Consider the following 21,224-nt stretch of genomic DNA (forward strand, 5'->3'; position numbering starts at 1 on the left):
GCCTACGTAAAATGTAAGTTGATTATAACATTTAATTTACTAAATACACGATGGTCTCTTTTTATATATGCATGATAATTCACTTCAGAAACAAAATTTAGAAGAGTAGAATATATTTATACTCTTGATAGATGAATTCTGATGAAGAAATACACACATATTCATTTTATTTTGGAAGATCTAATTTGGCTAATATCTTGATTTGCATATTAGGAGATTCTATTAAATAGGAATATATTGTTTAAACATTGGATTGCCTCTGTTGATGCAGCTGATACTGGGACATAGTACTATTAAAAATTACATGGGTTGCGATCTATTTATGAACTTAACACAAAGTGACTAAGAATTAGGGACTCTATTAAACCAAACCTGGTGACTATCGAAGTCTAATAAATTCATGATTCTCCAAAGAGTAAGTGATTTCGATCTAACTGTAAAAAAAAATAAGTCCAGTCATTTTGCTGAGTAAAATCTACTTTCTTGTGAAAAACTTCAGCAGATATAACAAGTCTTGAAACTTTTCCTAAGGGATGTTTGACCCAAAAAGTTCCGAAAGGAACAAACACTGAACAAGTATAGAGGTTTCTGTTATGTGCACAATACCAAACCATATAGTTTATGGAAAACATAGGTGTTCAACCCAGGAGCCCAGCTCTTCAGCATCTCAGAATGTGTTTTGAAAGAAAAGAAATGCACCCGGAACAGTTGGATAACAAGCCCACATGTAATAAAGTGCTAAACTGTGTGGTACAGACAAGTGCAAAAGGAATTAGCAGTATGCGGATACGCACGAGGTTGTACTGCCTTGACCATGCTGTGTTATTTTAGAGGATTATTCTGACCGGAGCCAAAGGATGATTAAGAACTGGGCACCTTGGTTGGATGTTTTACCGGTGAACATTTCTGTATTATTTAAATCTTGCAGCTAGAAGACGAAGAAGAAAAAGAGTATTTGAATCACTGCTTGTTTCTGATTGAGTTTTTACAGACTCTGGAACATTTATAGGGAGATCAGATGTACACATACCCAATCACGTTTGGTGACCATGCTTAAAAAGGATTCATAGTCCTTTTGGGAGAGAGGGAAAAATTCTGGAAATGGGAAGTCAGAAATTATACAGAATTTGAAAACCTTTGGTCTAGGGTTTGAGGAAAAACCCCAGCATGCCTAAGCATGAAATATGTTTTTATTGGCTAGCAAACTAATCACTTCTTAGTATCTCTTATGTATCTATCAAATGCTCAGAAGAAATTTTCCTCAGACTTTCAATTGTACCAAATTTTTGTTATCCTCTTAGCATTTTATCTAGCCTCCCCCACCCCCCACCCCCCCGCTGCCAGGGGGTACCATATACTTCATGGCAAGTACACAGTTTTTTTTTTTTTTTTCGGATAGGCACTTTAGGAATCAATCACTGAATTTATACATTTTGATGGATGTGTTCATCTATTTTGGAGAGGATTACTGGGAGGTTGTGGAGCAGAAAAATATAGGTATGTTGAACTTTGCTCTACCAAGGTGTAGCCAAATATGCAACTGGAAAGAGGAGGAACAAGCATTGCTAGAAAAGTACTAGAAAAACATTTCTGTTTATAGGCAGAAAGAGGTGCTCTATGCAACATTTGTATTCTATATTTATATAACATAAATTTCTATAACTTCTATAACTATATAACTTCATATTCTATATAACTTTATGTTGAATAATTCCTTGGTTGGATACATTATTGCCCTAATTTTATAAAATTATAGTTCACTTAAAGCCCAAATTTTGCATTGGTGGCTTTGAAGTTGATGTGAACATGTCATTAAAAAGTAAGCCGTGTTCCATCCCCCCGAGCGTTGCACCCTGTCAGAGCCCCCGGAAGGGTTAAGGATCCATTGCCATCCAGGGAAACACGTGTGCTAGGAAATGGAGCTCTCAGCCATGCCATTCAATCTGGCCACGGCCTTAAGTTGTCATGATAAAGATTAACTACTCTCCTTAGAGTACAGAGGGAACTGATTTTTATTTGAAGCAGTTCTCGGAGATCACAGGCCCAGCTTAGAGGGTTGAAAGTCTGTACTGAGCCCCATAGCACCTTCTATTCACTGCCTAAATGCTCAGCACCTGGGTGCACTCTGGGTCAGGTGAGCATAGAGATGGCTACGCTGTGCTCAACTATTAATGGAATGCAGGAGTTCAGAGCATTCCTGCCCTTCTCTCCATAGCCTGGGATATATGCTGGAAAGCCCGGTCCTCAGTATTCTCTTCAGCTCTCGGTTTGCACAACATCCATGCCACTCTTGAGAGGAAACGGGATCAAAGGGCAATCTACTTCAAGTGAGAGCTCTTTGGGGTTCTCTGACAGAGGTATCACAGTGGCAACGAAAACTACTGGAGAGAATCTCGAATGTAGGAGGTGACAATGGGAGGGCATGAAGGTTCACCATCTTATCTTCACCTCTTTAAAAATACATACACCTAGATGCTAATTGTCTCTTTGGGATTGGTTGTAAGAAGTAAGGGAGTTCTGGAAAATCTGTATTTTATGTGCTCTGTTTTAATTCCTATAGAAACTCATCCCCTTCATACTGAATGATGCTGTGAAATTTTCATCTGTTAAATTTCAATTGCTTTATGAGTTCAAGGGCTATAATATTCACAGAAACCAATAGTGAACATGGCTAATGAGTCTCATGCTATCTTAAAAAAACACTGGGGCAAAGAAGAGTAAAGGGTTGGCATGGTGAATGGAGGAATTTGAATCTGAACACTTAGCCAAGTGAAATATTTCAAGTATGAGTGAGTATTTTGTAGAGCTAGAAAAACCAGCCTAGGGAAATTTTAACAAAGCAAATGACCTGTAAGTTTATTTAGAGTACTATGTTCGAATACTTGTAACTCTAATGTAGTATAAGCATGATATTGAATTGTGACAAGCGCAGGATTGTAAGGGAAGACCCGATGCCAAGGATATAGTTGTTGTTATTAATTTATCTGAAAGCTATGAGAAATGCATGTTTCAGGAATTGTTAAACTAATAAATGCCTTTTCATTCCATTGCCACCTCAATGCTGTTTAAAAGTGAAAGTTGCACTCCCCATTTTTAAATGACTGTTGCTTTCTAGAGCTCCTTTTTCTTAATCTAGGGCAATCCCCTGCTCATTTGCTCCTGGATGGTAGGAGAGAAAAATTTGATTTACTATCAGGTCATGTATTCTTGCCATCTGAAATTAAGAATAATGATTGAACTCAATGTAACTGAAAGCCCCTTATACAAAAGACGATAGGAATATCTGTTGAAATAAGTTACATGGATGAAACAAGAGGCTGGGGGGCGCCCAGGTGGCTCAGTGGGTTAAAGCCTCTGCCTTTGGCTCGGGTCATGATCCTGGGGTCCTGGGATCGAGCTCCACATCGGGCTCTCTGCTCAGCAGGGAGCCTGCTTCTTCCTCTCTCTCTGTCTGCCTCTACTTGTGATCTCTGTCAAATAAGTAAATAAAAATGTTAAAAAAAAAAAAGAAACAAGAGGCTGGAATTTCGGAGGGTCATGTGAGTGGGTGAGAAACAGACTAAGTAGCTGCTATAAGAATGGCTTCTTCCTCCTTCCATCCTCCTTCCTTTTCCCCTTCTTCCTTCTCGCTCTTCTTTTCTCGCCTTCTGAATCATCTCCGTTAAGTATCTTGAGACCTTTATAGAAACGAAACAGGCTAGGGGTGCCTGGGTGGCTCAGTCCCTTAAGTGGCTGCCTTCAGTGCAGATCATAGTTCCCAGGTCCTGAGATCCAGCCCTGCCTTGGGCTCCTTGCTCAGCGGGGAGCCTGCTTCTCCCCCTTGGTGTACTCTCTCTCTCTCTCTCAAATAAATAAATAAATAAATAAATAAATAAAATCTTTTAAAAAGTAATGAAGTAGGTTGTAAACAAATTAAAAAACCTTCATAATTAACATACAGCAAGTCTTGAGAGAATCTGTTTACTTTTTGGCAATATCTTTGAATTGCAACTGTATTTTCAGAAGGGATATGATTTCTATGGTGAAGTATACTTTCTCCTCGCATCTCTTAGGACAATCCTTAGGTGAATCACCAAGATTCTGCTTTAACTATTGGTTTAAATTGCATGATCAAATGTAAATTATGATATTTTATTTCAGAGTCTAATCATCCTTCGTTCAATTCTTTGTGTCATCCCTGTTTTTAAATGAGAGGTACAAAGAAACATGTAAAAGATAGGTTCACAGCTTTGAGTCTCATTTTTAAGAAATAGAGCCAAGTTGGGCACTCTATATCAAGAATGTAAATTCCGGGGGCACCTGGGTGGCTCACTGGGTTAAAGCCTCTGCCTTTGGCTCAGGTCATGATCTCGGGGTCCTGGGATCAAGCCCTACATCGGGCTCTCTGCTCAGCAGGGAGCCTGCTTCCACCTCTCTCTCTCTGCCCGCCTCTCTGCCTATTTGTGATTTTTGCCTGTCAAATAAATAAATAAAATCTTTTTAAAAAATTCAAAAAAAGAATGTAAATTCCTTGTAATGTATCTGAGGTCAGACGAATACTGGAAACTAGACCAATATTAGGTTTCCCCATAATACTGATACTGAGTACCAACTCTGACCTGAAGTGTTTGCCAAGAAATGAAACAGATGGAAATGGACTTTGCATTCCCTACTCTAATGGAATGGAGGTTTTCTGTCATAATTTCTAGCATAGATACTAGCTATTCCAAATACAATACCTATAATGATTTCTTGGTCGTTGGCATCCAGGGATTGAATATACATTTACCCTACCACTGCTGCCATTACCTTAGTCCTCTCACCTTGTCTTCTTTAATAACTTCTTTGCTTCTAACTTGCCCTTCTACAGTCCATTCATTCTCCACATATATCAGCTGGAGTAATACTCTAAATATGTGAAGATCATGCCTTCTTAAAAACATTCAACAGCTTTGAATCATAGTGCCATAAAACCCAACTCCTGGCCTGGCCTATGAGACCTGCGTGATCTCACCTTCCTCTTCTGATCTCCTCCCTTACGTTCTCCCCCTCAAGGACAGCTCTTTGACCACACTGGCTTTTTTTCAGTTTCTAAACTGAGACAGCTCTTTCCAAATTTAGGAATTTATCTGTGCTTTTCCCCTCTTCTAGTGTGTTCCCTGCATCCTATCCCCACCCGGTTCCCATGAATAACATCTTATTTTCCTACAAAGTTCCTTGGCTTAAATGTCACTTCTGAAAGCAACATACTGAGAATGTTCCATCTCTATTAGAGCGCACATTGGTTTTCTTTAGTAATTATTTTAAAAGAACTTATAATTTGTAACTGCTTATTAATCTCTTGTATGGTAATACTAATATTTTTTAAAGATTGGCTTATTCATTTTTAGAAAGAGTGAGGATCAGTGAGCCAGGGATGGGGAAGGAGGAGGGGCAAGGCAAAGGGAAAGAGTCTCCAGCAGATTCCACAGGGAGCACACAGCCCAACATGGAACTCCATCCCATGACCCTGAGATCACCACCTAAGCCAAAACCAAGAAGCGGATGCTTAACAGAAGGCGCCACCCGTAGCACCAGTATTTTTAAACACTTCCCAACTTATGTTTCTTCATCAGTTTTTCTCTCCCTGTCCCCATTCTGCCCTCTAGCTCCAGGAAGTAAACAAAACAAAACAAAACAAAATTTAAAAACCAAAAAACCAAACAGATACTTTGACCTTTTTAGTAAATCAGTAGACTCAAAAGCCAGGTTTGGAGGAGGGAGAGGTTATCTAGAATCCTTTAGCTCCTTGTTCATATGTTAAGTGCCAGGTTTGAGTAGCTAAAGCCTATAATTCTGTGTAAGGATAATCTAATTAAAAAGAGGGAGCAGTAGAAACCCCATTCCTTCTAAGCCCTGGGGAAGCATAGGAAGAAGAGACCTTGACAGATAGAGGTAGGAGGGTGACGATGTTGGATATCCAGGTTCTGATAAACCTCCTGTAGGCTTCAGTTAGGCCAAGTGTGGGCAATTGCCCACCTCTCCCAGCTTGGGAGGATGGCAAGTTGATCCTTGAGCAGGGGACCCCCTCCCCCATATTGACATGGAGACCAAGCATCAGGAATAAGGTAGAAGGGCATGTCCAGACAGAGAATGTCAAGCTTGTACTCACAAGCTTTCTTTGCTTCCCACGCAGCGTGAACATTTTGCTGAAAGCTAGATATTCGACCAAAGAACATCCTGTAGGCACACAACAGAAATGGGAAGGGATCCCCCTGGGCCTTGTGAGCATACACAAGATGTGATGCAGCCTCAGAGAAGGTTATGGCTACAGAAAGGAAAGGGAGGAGCAGTTCAGTGGGAGCTGGGGGCAAAGAAAAGGTAAAGAAACCATGGGCTGCTTGCCGGCAGAATGGACCAGACCTGTCACTCCTCGCCGAGTTCCTCATCATCCTACTCTGATAGAAGCAAAGATCTGGATGGCACAGTGGGGTCCAAAGTGTTCTTTGCTGTGCCATTATAAGTCACATAAGACTTTCACCCAAAAGATATGCTGCCACCATCTTGTAGAAGAGAACAGAGAGAGTAGGAATAGCCTACAAACAGAGATTGAGTTATTAAGCAGAAAAGACTGAGCATTACTTAAAAAGATTATTTAAAATATTGAATTCTACCAGGTTTTAAGCTGTATTGTACTTAATGAATTAACTTTTTTTTTTTGGGTGGGGACTCTAAGAAAGACCTAGTTAGTAGCAGACAGTATAAAAGAGCTATATTTTTTCCTGTTCATAGGAGTGTTAGTAGGGTAAATTTTTGTTGCCTTCTTACATTTACTGTATATATCTCCCTGTGAGGACAGGAGCCACACTGTTACATCGTGAGCTGTTGATATACTGCTGGTATATAATAAGTGTCCGATAAATCTTTGCTGAATGGATGAACACAGTTAAGAGTGCTACACAGACATTTCTTAGACAACTGTTAAGGAAAAAATAATGTTTAACAAGCCAGCTATTACTGTCTGAGGAAACTGAGTCTCTTACTTCATCTGACAGTATAATGATACTCTGGGTTCTGACACTTAGGATCTATGTGGCTTGGAGTAATCTTAGATTTTGCTTGACATGTGTGAATGTAAAATCTTCCTAGTCTTCAGTAATTTTTATAGCTGTTAGTTCCCTTATGTGTTGAGCAATAATTTTCCAAGCATTCTATTTATTTATTTGGTTTAATAACTGTTACAAATAATAGCTTTTCCAAAGAAATAGCTTTTCAAAAGAAAGGTGTAATGTAACAAAGTTAGTAATATTGCAAGGCACTATTAAATTAGAAACCAAAGATTTTGTTCTGTTTTATTTATATTAATTATGGAAAACTGGTGATAAGTCAAATGTGTTGCCTTCTAAAATGACCTTCCATGGACTATCAGTCCTGGTTGCCTAATGATCTCCAATCACCATTTATGTATCCAGGTGGAATTTGTTGACCCAGTGCTGGGCTCAAGAACCTGACCAAAGACCTGCTTTCCACAAAATCCAAGACCAGCTTCAGTTATTCAGAAATGTTTCCTTAAATAGTATTTCTCAATGCAGGGAAGAAGCAGACCGCAGTGGAGTCATAAATGAAGGCTTTGAAGGTAAGTTTGGTTCTTTTTCAGAATTTTCTGGTTTTTCTCTCCAGTGTGAATTGAAGAGGTTAAAAACGGGATATACATAGAAGACATTTTATGGTAAATCAGAAGAATAATATATTAGCACCATCTTCATAATAATGAAGCCCTCGTTGTACTCCTCTTTGGAAATTATTTTGAGTTGTACACTAAATTTAAAAAGAAGAATAGTGATATGGCCCCTGGATTTATCATCTGAGGTAGTAAGGAGGAGAATTAATGTGTTAGACTGTTTTCATGAGATCTGTTCTCCTTTCCCTCCACCCCTCATACTAGTTTCAACCTCAAGTGCAGAGCCGAGTTAATTACAGACGGTTAGTCGGTGGTACATTATGATCACTGGTCTATGCGGGGCTTCTCCCTTGTTTGTTTGTTTAGTCCCTTTATCTCCATGTTTTTCTCCTGTTCTATTTCCTTGCTCCTCTGGCCAGGCAACCATTCTAATGCCTTTAATGTGTATCTTTTTATTTGCATGTTTTGCTGCAAAATGTGTATCGTTTTGGACACACAGATGCTGCTGCATTTGTAAAGCTTCTTTTCTTTCTCACTGAGCACTGTTTTTAAGAGCCATCTGTGTTGCTATGTATATATCTAATCATGTGTCTAACTGCTGAGTAATTTTGCCATGATTTTTGGAGTGGCTCACGCCTTGTTAAGGTCTAGTCTGAGACCACAACTTCAGTAATTTGGTAAATAAGGCGATAATCTTCTGGAAGCTTTCTACTATGACGGGCAGACTAATGGTTTTGAGTTCAACGAAAAGTACAAAATGAAATTAAAACCAAGTAGTCACTTAATTCATTTCCAAAGTCAGATTTATAATACATTGGCCTACTTGGCTGTAGAAAAATGAATTCTAAAATGATCCAGTTCTAGCTGCTCTAGCATTCTGTCTGGCTATTATAAGTTCCCAGGGTCCTTTGTGAATGCAGACACTTTTGCTCAGAAGGGAAGCTGGCAAGATAGACCACAAGTCAGAATCTCTCCGAAGTCAGTGACTGATGGTGAGGCTGCCGGCCGTCGCGGAGTGCGGAGTGAGACCCTTGCCTGGAGCAATGCTCTTGACTAATAGCAGGGAAGAACACACAGCACAGGATGGACACCTGTTTGTCTTGCAAGGGGTATATCTGAATATGAATTGGGGGTAACTGAGACTCCATGACATGCATGGAAATAACATGGATCATTTGGCTTCTTGAAATGAGCAATAAGTGACAGACTGGAGAGGGCTGTGCTTGTCTTGAGCACGTCTCGGGGCCCTCATCAGGTAAGCCTTGGTAATTGTCCCACACTGGCTCCACCTGCCTGCCCGTTGCGGAACTCTGCTGGTTCCCAGTGCCACGGGCTGAGCCCTGAGGAGTGCCAACCGGGGCAGCGGCCCCATCATTTGGGAGGGTTCTGTGCATATCCGTGCCTGTGTGAAGATCACACAGGATAAGGAAAAGCAGACCAGAAGCCATTCTAGATACTATTGAGTCCTTCTCATTTTCTAAGCATTTACTTAATGTATTTCTCTAAATGGAATTTTGATAAAAGTTTTAAACAATTATTTCAGCAGTTATTGACTAGTTGCAAGGCATAGTGTTAAGCACCTAAATTTAATGTGTTCTCTTAGGCTGTTTTAAGAAAAAAAAGAGGAGGCAAGAATATTTCTTTCCTTTGAGCAATTAGAGTCAGTTTCTTTAATTTTGTATGTAAAATTTAATGGTAAGCACTGCTTTTATTGGCTGTCCTTGTCACAGGACTGCATCTCTGTCCCTGTTATTCTGTTGAAACCATTTGAATCTGTTCCTCTTGGTCTGGTTCTTATTTGTGATAACCTCACATAGGGAAACTTGAGAGAAGCCACAATCCGGGGTTGTTTACCAATACGTAAAAGGAAATCTTTTGTTCCTAAAATAGATAAATGGCAGTAACTGGGTAGAGCCCACTGTGTAGACACATGAATGGCAAGCAGAGTGTAGCTTTGCTTGCCTGGTGTTGAAAGCATGTTTTTCTTACTAAATCACTGCTCCTACCTCTGTAAGCAGTACTTAACTGAGAAGACCCTGATTCGAATTTGTGACTGTCCCTTTTGCAGACCTTATAAAATTAAGCTCAATTATTATCTTTTTTTAAAGCCTTTAAAAGTTTCTATGTTATTTGACATCAATCATAAAAATGACTCCTGATTTCTTTCCAGTTTTCTTTCAAACTTTCCCAATAATTAATCTCAGTAACTGCTCTTGTTATGTTATTTTATAACAGTATCTACATTTTAAAGATCTTTGTTGTGAATGTAATTTATGTTTATGGTTAAAAACATACAGGATTATCTAAACAGAATAAAAGGCAAAAGTCTCCTACTTCCTCTCTGTCCTTACTCTCCAGTGCTAGCCATAGTTAGCAACTTGGTTATATGCTTTTAGATATTTAACATGCATTTACAACCATTTACAAATATTCATTTATGTATTTTATATACATATTGGCTGGATTCAGAGATAAAGTTGATGTAATCTAGAGGACCGAGTGGGAAGTAGATTCTCTGGTCAGTTCTATGCTATCTTTTTTCTGATAAGTGAGCTGATGTGTAAGGGTTTGGGGAGCAGATGATTTTATGCTTTATCTTCTTCAGGGAGTAGGAGGCATTTTCACTTGCCATGTACTGTGGAAGTCCAGAGGAAGGATGCCAAGTCCATATCATATGTCAGAGAGTCAATGAAAGCCACTGGGGAGAGGTAACTTCCAAGCTCAGTTTTGCAGGGAGGTGAGAAAAACAATATTTCAGGACAGAGGCACAGTATGTAGAAAGGCAGGGTATAATAAAGAATGGGGTGTATATGGATCCGCATGTAGTTTATCACACATGAGGGTGGGAGATGGCAAGGGAGGGAACTGGAGGTAGAGTAGTCATACAGAAAAATTCAGGTTAAAAAAATGAAAATTGATGAAAGTTGAATTAATGAATGGTAACAGGTATAGAGAGGAAGGAATGAAGCCCAGAGGTAGCTGTTGTAGGATTTGATATCTGAGTGACAGAGAGAGGAGACAATGGTGAATCTTAGTGATTTGTGAAACTGGGTGAAAGTGTTGCTCTTCCCAGAGATGGGGGGCATTGGAGGAAGAACAGCTTTGCACAGGTTTGATTTAAGCAGGCTATGGGCTAAGTGGAGAAGCCTGATATTCAGTTGGAAGGTCTGTCCTCTAAATATAGGTAGTTGAAGTCAAGGGTGTAGATGAGGTCAGTCAATTAGAGTGTACAGAATAAAAAGAGTGAATGGTGGCTCGGACCTAGAGAACAGTTAAGATGTTGGGGACTGGCAAAGAAAGATGGCGGCACAGAGAGGAGAAGCCAGAAAGGGACAGGAAGGTCATAAGAGAGTATTGTCAAATCCAAAGGAGAGAGGTTCATGAAGGAAGGAGTGGTCAAATGCTGCAGAGGTAAAGAGCTCCAGGGGGATGCAAGGATCTTACAGTTGGCGTGTATTGCGTTTTAAAATCTCTCTCTTTGCTTATGGAGTCCTTTACTTCTAATGTGTTCAGACACTTTATAAAAATCACAGAGGCTGTCATAAGGAGTTCAAAAGGACCTGAGAGTTGACCTTTACCGTAGCCCCTACCAGAAGTTTCTATGAACCCTTAAGAAAACTTTTTACTATGTTGCATTACCTAGTTCATCTGTGAGACTGAGATGAGTAACAAACAAATGCTCACATTAAATATAGAGAATAAAACCCTTTTTAAAAAAAGATTTTATTTATTTATTTGACAGACAGAGATCACAAGTAGGCAGAGAGGCAGGCAGAGAGAGAGGAAGGGAAGCAGGCTCCCCGCTGAGCAGAGAGCCCGATGCAGGGCTCAATCCCAGGACCCTGGGATCATGACCTGAGCCAAAGGCAGAGGCCTTAAGCCACTGGGCCACCCAGGTGTCCTGAGAATAAACCCTTTTTGTGAATGGTTTTTGTTTATTTTTCTTATCTTTTTAAAATTAAACTTCAATTAACCAACAAATAGTACATCATTAGTTTCAGATGCCCAGTGCTCATCACATCACGTGCCCTTCTTAATGCCCATCACCAGTTACCCCATCCCCCCATTCACCTCCCCTCTAGCAACCCTCAGTTTGTGTCCCATAGTAGGGTCTCTCATGGTTTATCTCCCTCTCTGATGGCTTCCCATTCAGTTTTCCCTCCCTTCACCTAAGATTCTCTGCACTATTTCTTAATTCCACACATGAGTGAAACCATATGATAATTGTCTCTTTCTGATTGACTTATTTCACTCAGCATAATGCTCTCCAGTCCAGATAATCTTATTGTAGCCCTTTTTTTATGTGCCATTTGTGTGCTATGTGGGTTAACTCATTAAATACTGACCATAGCCCTATGACACGGGTATTATTATATCACCATTTTACAGATGAGAAGACTGAGATTTAGCAATTTCCCAGTGGCCACACTGCTGAGGCGGGGCTGGAGTATGGCTTCTGTCCTAGTATGCCTGGAGCATGGCTTCTGCTCTCAGCCTTCAAAGAAACATGGCTGTTGTAAGGAAAATACCCACACACTTTCCCCAATTTGTTGTTAATAGTGTGCTGTGCAGCTAGGGATAGTGAAAGAACTTATTACTTCTGGCTTGTTAGAAAAGATACCCTGACCTTAGAAAAGATACCCTGGTCATTTAGGTGCCAAGTTTTTGGCAGACTGAATAAAATTCTAAATAATAGTAAAAAAATAGTGAAGCAGACAAACGTGCAGAATAAGATGCAGAAAGTTTAACAGGTAATACAGTCAAACTCTGATAATTTAGAGAGCAACAAGAAATTCTGGGCCATGACAGAAATTCAATTTTAATAAAAGAGAAATTCACACTCTGTTATTTATAGTGAATGTAAATCCTGAAGGTAAGGAATGGAAAGAGATAGGGAAGTCACTAAAAATCTTGATTGTTGAGATGTGACTGGACAAAAGGGGCAGAGGAGAAGAAACAGACTGGCAGGCAGAATTGGCATATTTGCAAAGGATAGAAATCATAAAACAGTCCCTTCAAGGGGAGCCTAAACTTAATTACTTTTTTAATAAGTGAGAATGTGTTTAATAATAGTTTACTGCTCTGCAGGCTGGTGGCCGTATTTAGCAAAGCAGTGAGATGTCTGTCTTGACTGTTATTACTGGAGATACATAAGAAGGTAAAAAAGTCATTGGAAAGACTTTTTTTGAAAGAAAAAAAAAAAAAGCCAGGAGATGGTGGGCATTAGGATTACAGGGAGCAATAATACCATGCTTATCTTATGGTCCTACTGACCTAATGGGGTAGAGCGGGGATAGGGAGAGATTAGTAACATATCTGGGCATCTAGTAAAAATATCCCAGTGACTTCATCCCAACATTTTTGTAAACATCACCTCATCAGTCCCAGAGAGTTCTACAGGAAACAAATCTAAATGCTCCTCTGCTGTTCTAAACATAGCCAGTCAGCCGGCATATGTCTCGTCTGTAAATACCCTGTCTTGCTTGGAAGTCTTTATTTTAATATTTCCCTCTTAAAGAAAGGGTTGCTGAGCACATGGTAGCTTTGTTCAGGATCTCTGCCTTCAGGGCTGACCTGCAGGCTTTCTTGTCAGTTTTAAACAAAAATAAACAAACAAAACACCCTCCTTCCCACTGTCTCTTTTAAGTTCTTTATGCAATAAGGAGATGTACTAATTGCTGAAATCTTGCCAGGGTCAAGTTACTAAATATTACTCTAAGTACTCTAAACCAATGAAGTAGTTAGCTAATGATTTTCCTTTGACCTACGGTGCCAGAGTTAATAAAAAGAATTTATCTGCCTTGTGTAAAAGGTTTTTTCCAAATAACTCAACAAGAGGAAAAAAAATTAAAATCACATATGGGTAGAACTTTTCCAAATATGTTATTTAATGATTAAAGGTATGAAAGTGAAGCTGCTGATAATAAGAGTAGCTACACCTTTATTGTAGATTTAAGTTTTGACATTTTCTCAACTTTCCTTTAGCCTAATTTCTTTAAGCCTTTTCAGGAACATCCTAATTTCCTCAATAATCTGGGGCCCTGGACTATTTCAAGTCAATTATCTTATTTCTTCCTATCACCTTTTGATGTTGATTGCTATCATCGTATATAGAAAACTGTGCTTATGGGTGTTTCAATGGCTCTTAGTCCATGTTGACTTAGTCCATGTTAATCCTAACAGCAGGACACTTCCAAAGATATTCAGCACTTAGGCATTAACTAAGGTTGGCATCTGATTTCTATGGGGTAGATTATAACACTACGTGACTATCCATGTGGTTTTCAGTGGACTTTCATGATGTTTGAATGACAAAGAGGAACACGAAATGATGGCCAAGAGGCTGAGTCTGTTGCTCCGCCATCTTGTCCTTCCACAGTGTGGGAAGGTCAGCAAACAAATGCTCACCTCATAAGACAGAGCAAGGCCAGTGGTTCACAGGCTTTTACAATAAAATAAGCTTTGAAGTTCAGGCATATCATTAAATTCCACTGGCAAAAAATAGCTACAGTGATGTCTTGCTCAGTCCTTTGAAGTTGTTTCTTTTCCCCATATTTCCATTTAAATTCGTTCCAAAGAAACCCAACCTGGGTGTACATCAGGACTAAGGGCAGAAGGTTGGCAGCACAGCCAACCTCACCTTTCTTAGTGACACACATTTGGATGCTTCTTGTTGGAAGAATGATGGAGACAAAGGAAGGGCCGCCCTCTGTTGACTGAAATTTTTCTGATTTGTGAAATAATCATTTTGAAAGAGCAGTAATTCCCAAGTAAACCACTAAACAGTAATATTTCTAATCATAAATTTTTCATCTAGGTAATAACACTCAGCAATTGGAAAACAGTGATTACCAAGAAACAATCCCCATAATATACATTTATATATTTATGCTTATATTGTGCATTTGTCCCTTTTGATTACCTAGAATTTTGTGAAATGTTTCAGAAGCTCTGCTATTAGGTTTCAGCAAGAATTCTTCTACTTTCCTATGTAAAAAGGTCAGTCTTTAAATAGAGAAAGACAAAATAATGTGAGCTTAATTGTGAAGAAGGCTGGTTACCCTCTGGCTGCGCATTTTTCTGCTGTCACTCTGGCCCCAAACATGAGTGTCCAGAGCCTATGCCTTTCAAGGACTTCTTTAGGGCACACTGCCTACCTACTTGGCTCCTCACAGAGCACAGCAGCTCTGCCCTCCCACTGGGGAGGGTGAATATGGGGACACAGTCTGGGTTTAATTATAACTATATGACCTTGAGCAAATTACTTAACCCCTCTGTGCCTCAGTTTCCCCAACTGTTAAATGGGGATAATACTAGCATCTACTTAATCGAGGAATGAGTTAATGTATGTATATAGGTTAGAACAGTACCTGGCACATAGTATGTTCTCCGTGTAAACAACAACAATAATAATCACTGTTATTATATTTCATGTCATTTTCATTCTCCCTCAACTCAACTTTGTCATCAAAACTTTCCAGGCCTACCCATTCCCTATCGGCCTTATGAGGTCATAAGCATGCTAGTTTACTTATTTGCTAAGTAGTACTAATGCGACGTGACCCAGGGAGATTAGACAGCTGAGGGGGACCAGCCATACCAATTCACACTCAGTGCGCTCCTGCCTTGGGGTCCTTGTTCTCACTGTTCTCTTTTCCCTAAATGTTTTTCCTCAGATATCCATGTGTTGAATTCTCTCACTTAGCTCAGGTCTCTACTTGCAATTTGCCTCATTAGAAAGGACTTCGCTGACATTTCCTCTGAAGTAGCAACCCCCTTCCACCCGCACCATTATTTTCTTGCCCCCTTTTGCTGCCACTCATCGCCACGTAACACAGACTTAGTTGGCTACTAGTTTATTGTCTGTCTCCCCTCATTAGAATGTAAACTCCAAAGAAGAACAACTTTGCTTTGTTCATTGTTTTCTCATCAATACTTGGAACCCGGCCTGGGATGTGTTAAGCATCCAAGGAATATCTTAATAGATGATTAAATTAATCAAAAAGGATATATCTTTCAAGGTGGATGTTTTAGCTGGTGGGACTAAAAGGTAAGCACTTTAGACAAAAGGGGCCATTGTAAACCCCTTAATTCCTATCCCTAAGGCTGTGACCTGTTCAGTTATGGCAGAATTATTGTCTCTGCTCTCTCCCACATTTTACATATTCCTTTATTACATACAGCACATGTTGTCTTCCATAGTAATGTTTTTCTCCCCTACTAGACTAGAGTAGCCTCAAAGACAAGGAGCATATCTTGTTTATCTTTGTATTCTCTGGTGGTCCTCATAAATGTTTGCTGAACTACTATATATGGTTGGTGTTTTTATAATTCTTATACAGCCTGGATATTAGAGATACAGAAAGTCAAATAGATACCAGTATAACTTTTACATTTTTTTCACAGATGAAGATGGCAGTGCGATCTGTTTGAATTCAGGTGACGTGATGTCAATAGCCTTAATGGAAACCAAGAACCAAGAAGGGTTAAACTATATGGTACTTGCTACAGGATGTAGCCAAGGTGAAGAAAATTCTGAGGGTCCTCTAGGCTCCAAGGAATCTGAATCTTGTGGTCTGAGGAAAGAAGAGAAGGAACCACATGCGGACAAAGATCTCTGCCAAGAAAAACAAGTGGCTTACTGCCCTCCTGGCAAGCCCGAAGGCCTGAACTATGCCCGTCTCACTCACAGTGGATATAGAGCTGGGTCTGATTAATAGCTCTGTTTGGGAAATGCAGAGTTGAGATAAACCCTCCCATTAAGTAGTTACTGAAAGAAAACTCTAGTAGGATGATAGATGTGATGGTAGTCTATGATCCAAATTAACACTGGAAAGTTCCTGAATTCCTGAATTCTTGGTTTGAAGAGCCATTTGATTTCAGTTGTGACCGTCCCCATAACAACTGCTTAACCTTCAGCAGAGTTCCCAAGTAAACCACTAAACATTTGGAAAGCTTAGGAAGACCCAAGACTCTGGAAGGGAAACTGCCCCACCCCCACCCAGGCCCCTTAGTCCATTGCCCACCCTTCAGTCTGGGCTGTGCTAGAAGCATCTTGGTTAGATGGTGAGAGACAAAAGAGCTATGTACAGAAGGAACCAGCACTTAGGACATGGAAATCATTTGGAATGCTATTACTGCAATAAAATACTGTCTTTAAGGACTACCCTAAAGTATTTTGTATTTTGGAAGCTTGGAAGAGCAGCTTCAATCATACTGAAAATAGGGCCATGAAGAGAGCTCTAAGTCCTAAAGTTTAGCATTCCATAGACTTTGGGTTATGTAAAAATCGCTCTGTGACTTGTGTGCTGCAATGGAAATTAGCTAATATAAAGGTTGTTTTCATTTGCCTTATCTGTCTATACATGAAATACTTAAGATTACATTTAGTATCAATTCTCCTTAAAACTAAATATAGAAGATGATATGATGCTAATTTAAGCTCTCTGATGTTTAGCACCTACATGAAATAATAGATATCTAAATGGGATCTATTAAAAAATTTTCTTTGAAGAAACCCTCTGATATAAAGCCAATGATGTTTTTGCAGTCACTCATTTAAATCTGATTGCCTCAGTTGCTCTAAGAGCAATGCTAATGAAAGCATTCTGTATGTTATCAGTTGCAGTAGACAGGATGTTTGCTAGGTAGAGAAAATTCCTTGATTATATAATTATCTAAAAACTACTCCTGGAAGAGGATCACGTATCCATTGGTACCGGGGATAATTTGGTTCATTTTTTAACTTGCTTATTGCCTGAGAGGTTGCACTGATGGTTGGCTGCCTGGTGAGGGACCCAGGCAAATCCAATGTGTGAGTTCTGTGAGGGACAGGCCCCAAGGATGTGGCCTCTGCTACATCTGTGATTCCACGGAACGAGGTGAGATATTTTCTCTCTGATCTTCTGAGGTTCTAATGGGCATTTATCATTCTTTTCGATAGCCCAGCGTATGATGTCCCTTGCCATGCTGGGGAATTCCTCCACCTTTATCTCCTGGGTGGGAACTACGTTCCATTTGCTTCCCCCAAGACCTCTTGCAGCAAGAAGGCAGGCATGTGACCCCCACCACTCAGACACACCTACCACAGGCTTCTAATGGACTAGGACAGGCCTGAAATTCTAGAGGCCCTTGAAATTATGGAGAGCATATGCTAGGGGTGGCAATAATTTATTTTACCACTATCAGTTTCTTCCCTGTGTCAAACCCACTTTTATCCTCAGAATGGCCTTCAGGAATGTATCTAATGGCTACCTAAAATTTCTTAGGGTGGATATGCTATAGTTTACTGCTCCCTTATAGATACACCTATTCATTCATTCACTCATTCAGTAAATATTTTTTGAGTGCTTGTCATATAGCAAGCATTGTTACAGGCACTAGCAATGGAGTAATAAAGTCTCTTCCTTGGTGGAGGTTACATTCTAGCATTCCGAGTGGGGGAAAAGACATAATAAAGAAGCAAAAATATATATGATAATACACTAAAAGTATCTTACACTATGATGGAGTGGAACTTATTCCAGAGATACAAGGATGTTTCAATATCCACAAATCAGTCAATGTGATACACAACATTAACAAAATGGAGGATAAAAATCACGTAAGGATATGAATAGATGCACAAAAAGTATTTGACAAAAGTCAACATCCATTTATGATAAAAACTCACAACAGAGTGAGTATAGAGGGAATGTACCTCAACATAACAAAGGTAATTTATAACCAGCCCACAGTTAACATCATACTCAGTGGTGAAAAGCCGAAAACTTTTCCTCTAAGATCAGGAACAAGACAAGGATGCCCATTCTTACCACTTCTGTTCAACATAGTGTTGGATGTCTTAGCCAGAGCAATTAGGCAAAAAAAAAAAAAAAAAAAGAAAGAGAAAGAAAGAAAGAAAGAAATAAAAGACACCTAAATTGGAAAGGAATGAGTAAAACTGTCACTGTTCGCAGTTGACATGATATTATATATAGAAAACACTAAACACTCCATCAAAATACTGTTAGAACAAATAAACAAATTCAACAATGTTGCAGGATACAAAAATCAATACACAAAAATATGTTGTGTTTTTTACATTAATAACAAACTATTAGAAAGAGAAGTTAAGTAAATCTCATTTATAATTGCTCAAGGAGAGTAAGATAACTAGGTGCAAATTCAGCTAAGGAGGTGAAAGACCTATATATTTAAAACTATAAGGCATTAATGAAACTGAAGAAGACACAAATAAATGAAAAGATGTTCTGTACTTATGGATTGGAATAATTAATATTGTTAAAATATCCATACTCCCTGAAGCAATATATAGATTCAATGCAATCCCTATCAAAATTTTAACAGTATTTTTCACAGAAATGGAATAAACAATTCTAAAATTTGCATGAAGCCACAGAACCCCAAATAACCAAAGAAATCTTGAAAAAGACAAATCTGGAAGCATCATGCTTCTTGATTTCAAGCTATATTACAAAGCTACAGTAATTAAAACAATATGGTATTGGCATAAAAACAGACATGTAGATCAACAGAACAGAACAGAGAGCCACACATATATGGTTGATTGACTGATGACTAAGAAGCCGAGAACATATAATAGAGAAAGGACAGTTTCTTCAATAATTGGCATTGGGAAAATTGGACAGCGACACGGAAAAGAATGGAACTGGACAACAACTACCTTTATTCATATATAAAAATGAGCAAAGGTGGAGTAGAGACTTGAATATAAGGCTTGAAACCATAAAGTTCCTAGAAGAAAACATAGGCAGTAAGCTTATTGACGTGTCTCATTGATAATTTTTTTTTAATATGACGCCAAAGCAAAAGCAACAAAAGCAAAAATAAGCAAATGGAACTACATGAAACTATAAAACTTCTGCACAACAAAGGAAACCAACGAAATGAAAAGACGACGTACTGAATGGGAGAGAATAATTGCAAATCATACATCTGATAAGGAGCTAATATCTAAAATATACAAAAAACACATATAACTCATTAGCTAGAAAAAAACTGATTAAAAAAAAAAAGGGCAGAAGTGGGGCACCTAGGTGCCTCAGTCAAAGCATCCAGCTCTTGATTTCAGTTCGCGTCATAATCTCAGAGTTGTGAGATCAAGCCCTGCCTCGGGCTCCACTCAGCCAGCAGTCTACTTGGGATTCTCTCTCCCTCCCCTTGCTCATTCATTCTTTCTCTCTCTCTCTCAAATACATAAATAAATCTTTAAAAATAGGGCAGATGAATTTACAAAAACATGGTTGAAGTTGGAGGGAATAATGCTAAGCAAAATAAGTCAGTCAGAGAAAGACAAATACCATATGATTTCACTTATATGTGGAATTTAAGAAACAAAACAAGTAAGCAAAGGGGGAAAAAAAGAGAGAGAGAAAGAGAGACAAATCAAGAAACAGACTCTTAATTATAGAGAATAAACTAACTGGTGGTTACCAGCAGGGAGGAGGAGGGAGGGGGATGGGTAGACTGGGTGGTGGGGATTAAGGAGAGCATTTGTTGTGATGAGAACCTGGGTGATGTATGGAATTGTTGAATCACTGTATTGTACACCTGAAACTAATATAACACTGTATGTTAACTCACTGGAATTAAAATAAAAACTTTTTAAAAAATGGGCAGAAGATCAGAATAGACTTTTTTTTTCAAAGACATATACAGATGGCCAAAAGGTACATGAAAAGATGGAAAATCATTACTCATCAGGGTAATGAAACTCAAAACCACAATGAGATATCACTTTACACTGGCTAGAATGGCCATTATCAAAAGACAAGAGCTAACAAGTGTTGGCAAAGATGTGGAAGAAAAGGAACACTTGTGCACTGTTAAGAGGAATATGAATTATTACAACTCCTATGGAAAAGGGCATGAAGGTTCCACAAAAAATTAAAAATAGAACTACCATATGATCCAGCAATTTCTCTTGTGGGTATTTATCAAAAGAAAAAAAAATTGAAAAGGTATATGCACCCCTTTGTTCAGTGCAGCCTTATTTAAAATAACCAAGATATAAAAAGGACGTGAATGTCCATCAATGGATGAATGGATAAAAAATTTGTGGTATGTATATCCAATGGGCTATTTATTCAGCCATAAAAAGAATGAAATTTTGCTATTTATGACACCGTGGATTGACCTCAAGGGCATTATGCTAAGTGAAATAAGTCAGGCAGAAAAAGACAAATATTGTATGGCCTCTCTTATATGTGAACTCTTTAAAAAAGAATGATAGAAAGAAAGAGATTGAGAGAGAAAAATCCTAGACTTACAGATATGGAGAACAGATTGCTGTTTGCTGTATACAAGAGGTGGGGTTGGGGAAGCAGGAGAGATAGTGAACTATTCTTTTTTATGGGAGAGGCTTAAAGAAACTGAATAATTTTTTTCTAAACAAAAACGTAATTTTTCAAAAGAAAAAAGGAAATGAGGACCCAAAGGAAGCAAGTTTAGCAGTAAGCACTTTTTTAAGGAAAAAAAATTTTTTAAGGAAAAGAAAAATCTAAGAGAAAAGAAAAATCTAAGAAAAATCTAAGAGATGATAAAATGGGGAATAAGTTTGATT

At 38.8% G+C, this 21,224-nt stretch overlaps 1 protein-coding gene across 2 annotated transcripts in view; it reads left to right on the forward strand.

Moving 5' to 3' along the window:
* Positions 1-20,262, forward strand: part of ROS1 (ROS proto-oncogene 1, receptor tyrosine kinase) — a gene marked incomplete at its 5' end in the record, with an annotated part of 117,138 nt that extends 96,876 nt beyond the window's left edge. For both annotated transcript variants that reach the window (XM_080805488.1, XM_080805487.1), the window contains 2 exons: positions 7,431-7,594; positions 16,046-20,262. In XM_080805488.1, coding sequence (XP_080661614.1) covers positions 7,431-7,594; positions 16,046-16,356 — 475 coding nt within the window. In that variant the 3' untranslated portion in view covers positions 16,357-20,262. The remainder of the gene's footprint in view (positions 1-7,430; positions 7,595-16,045) is intronic.
* Between the last annotated feature and the right edge of the window lie 962 nt (positions 20,263-21,224).

Source organism: Martes martes, assembly GCF_963455335.1.
Source record: "Martes martes genome assembly, chromosome: 6".
In the NCBI taxonomy this organism is placed as follows: domain Eukaryota; kingdom Metazoa; phylum Chordata; class Mammalia; order Carnivora; family Mustelidae; genus Martes; species Martes martes.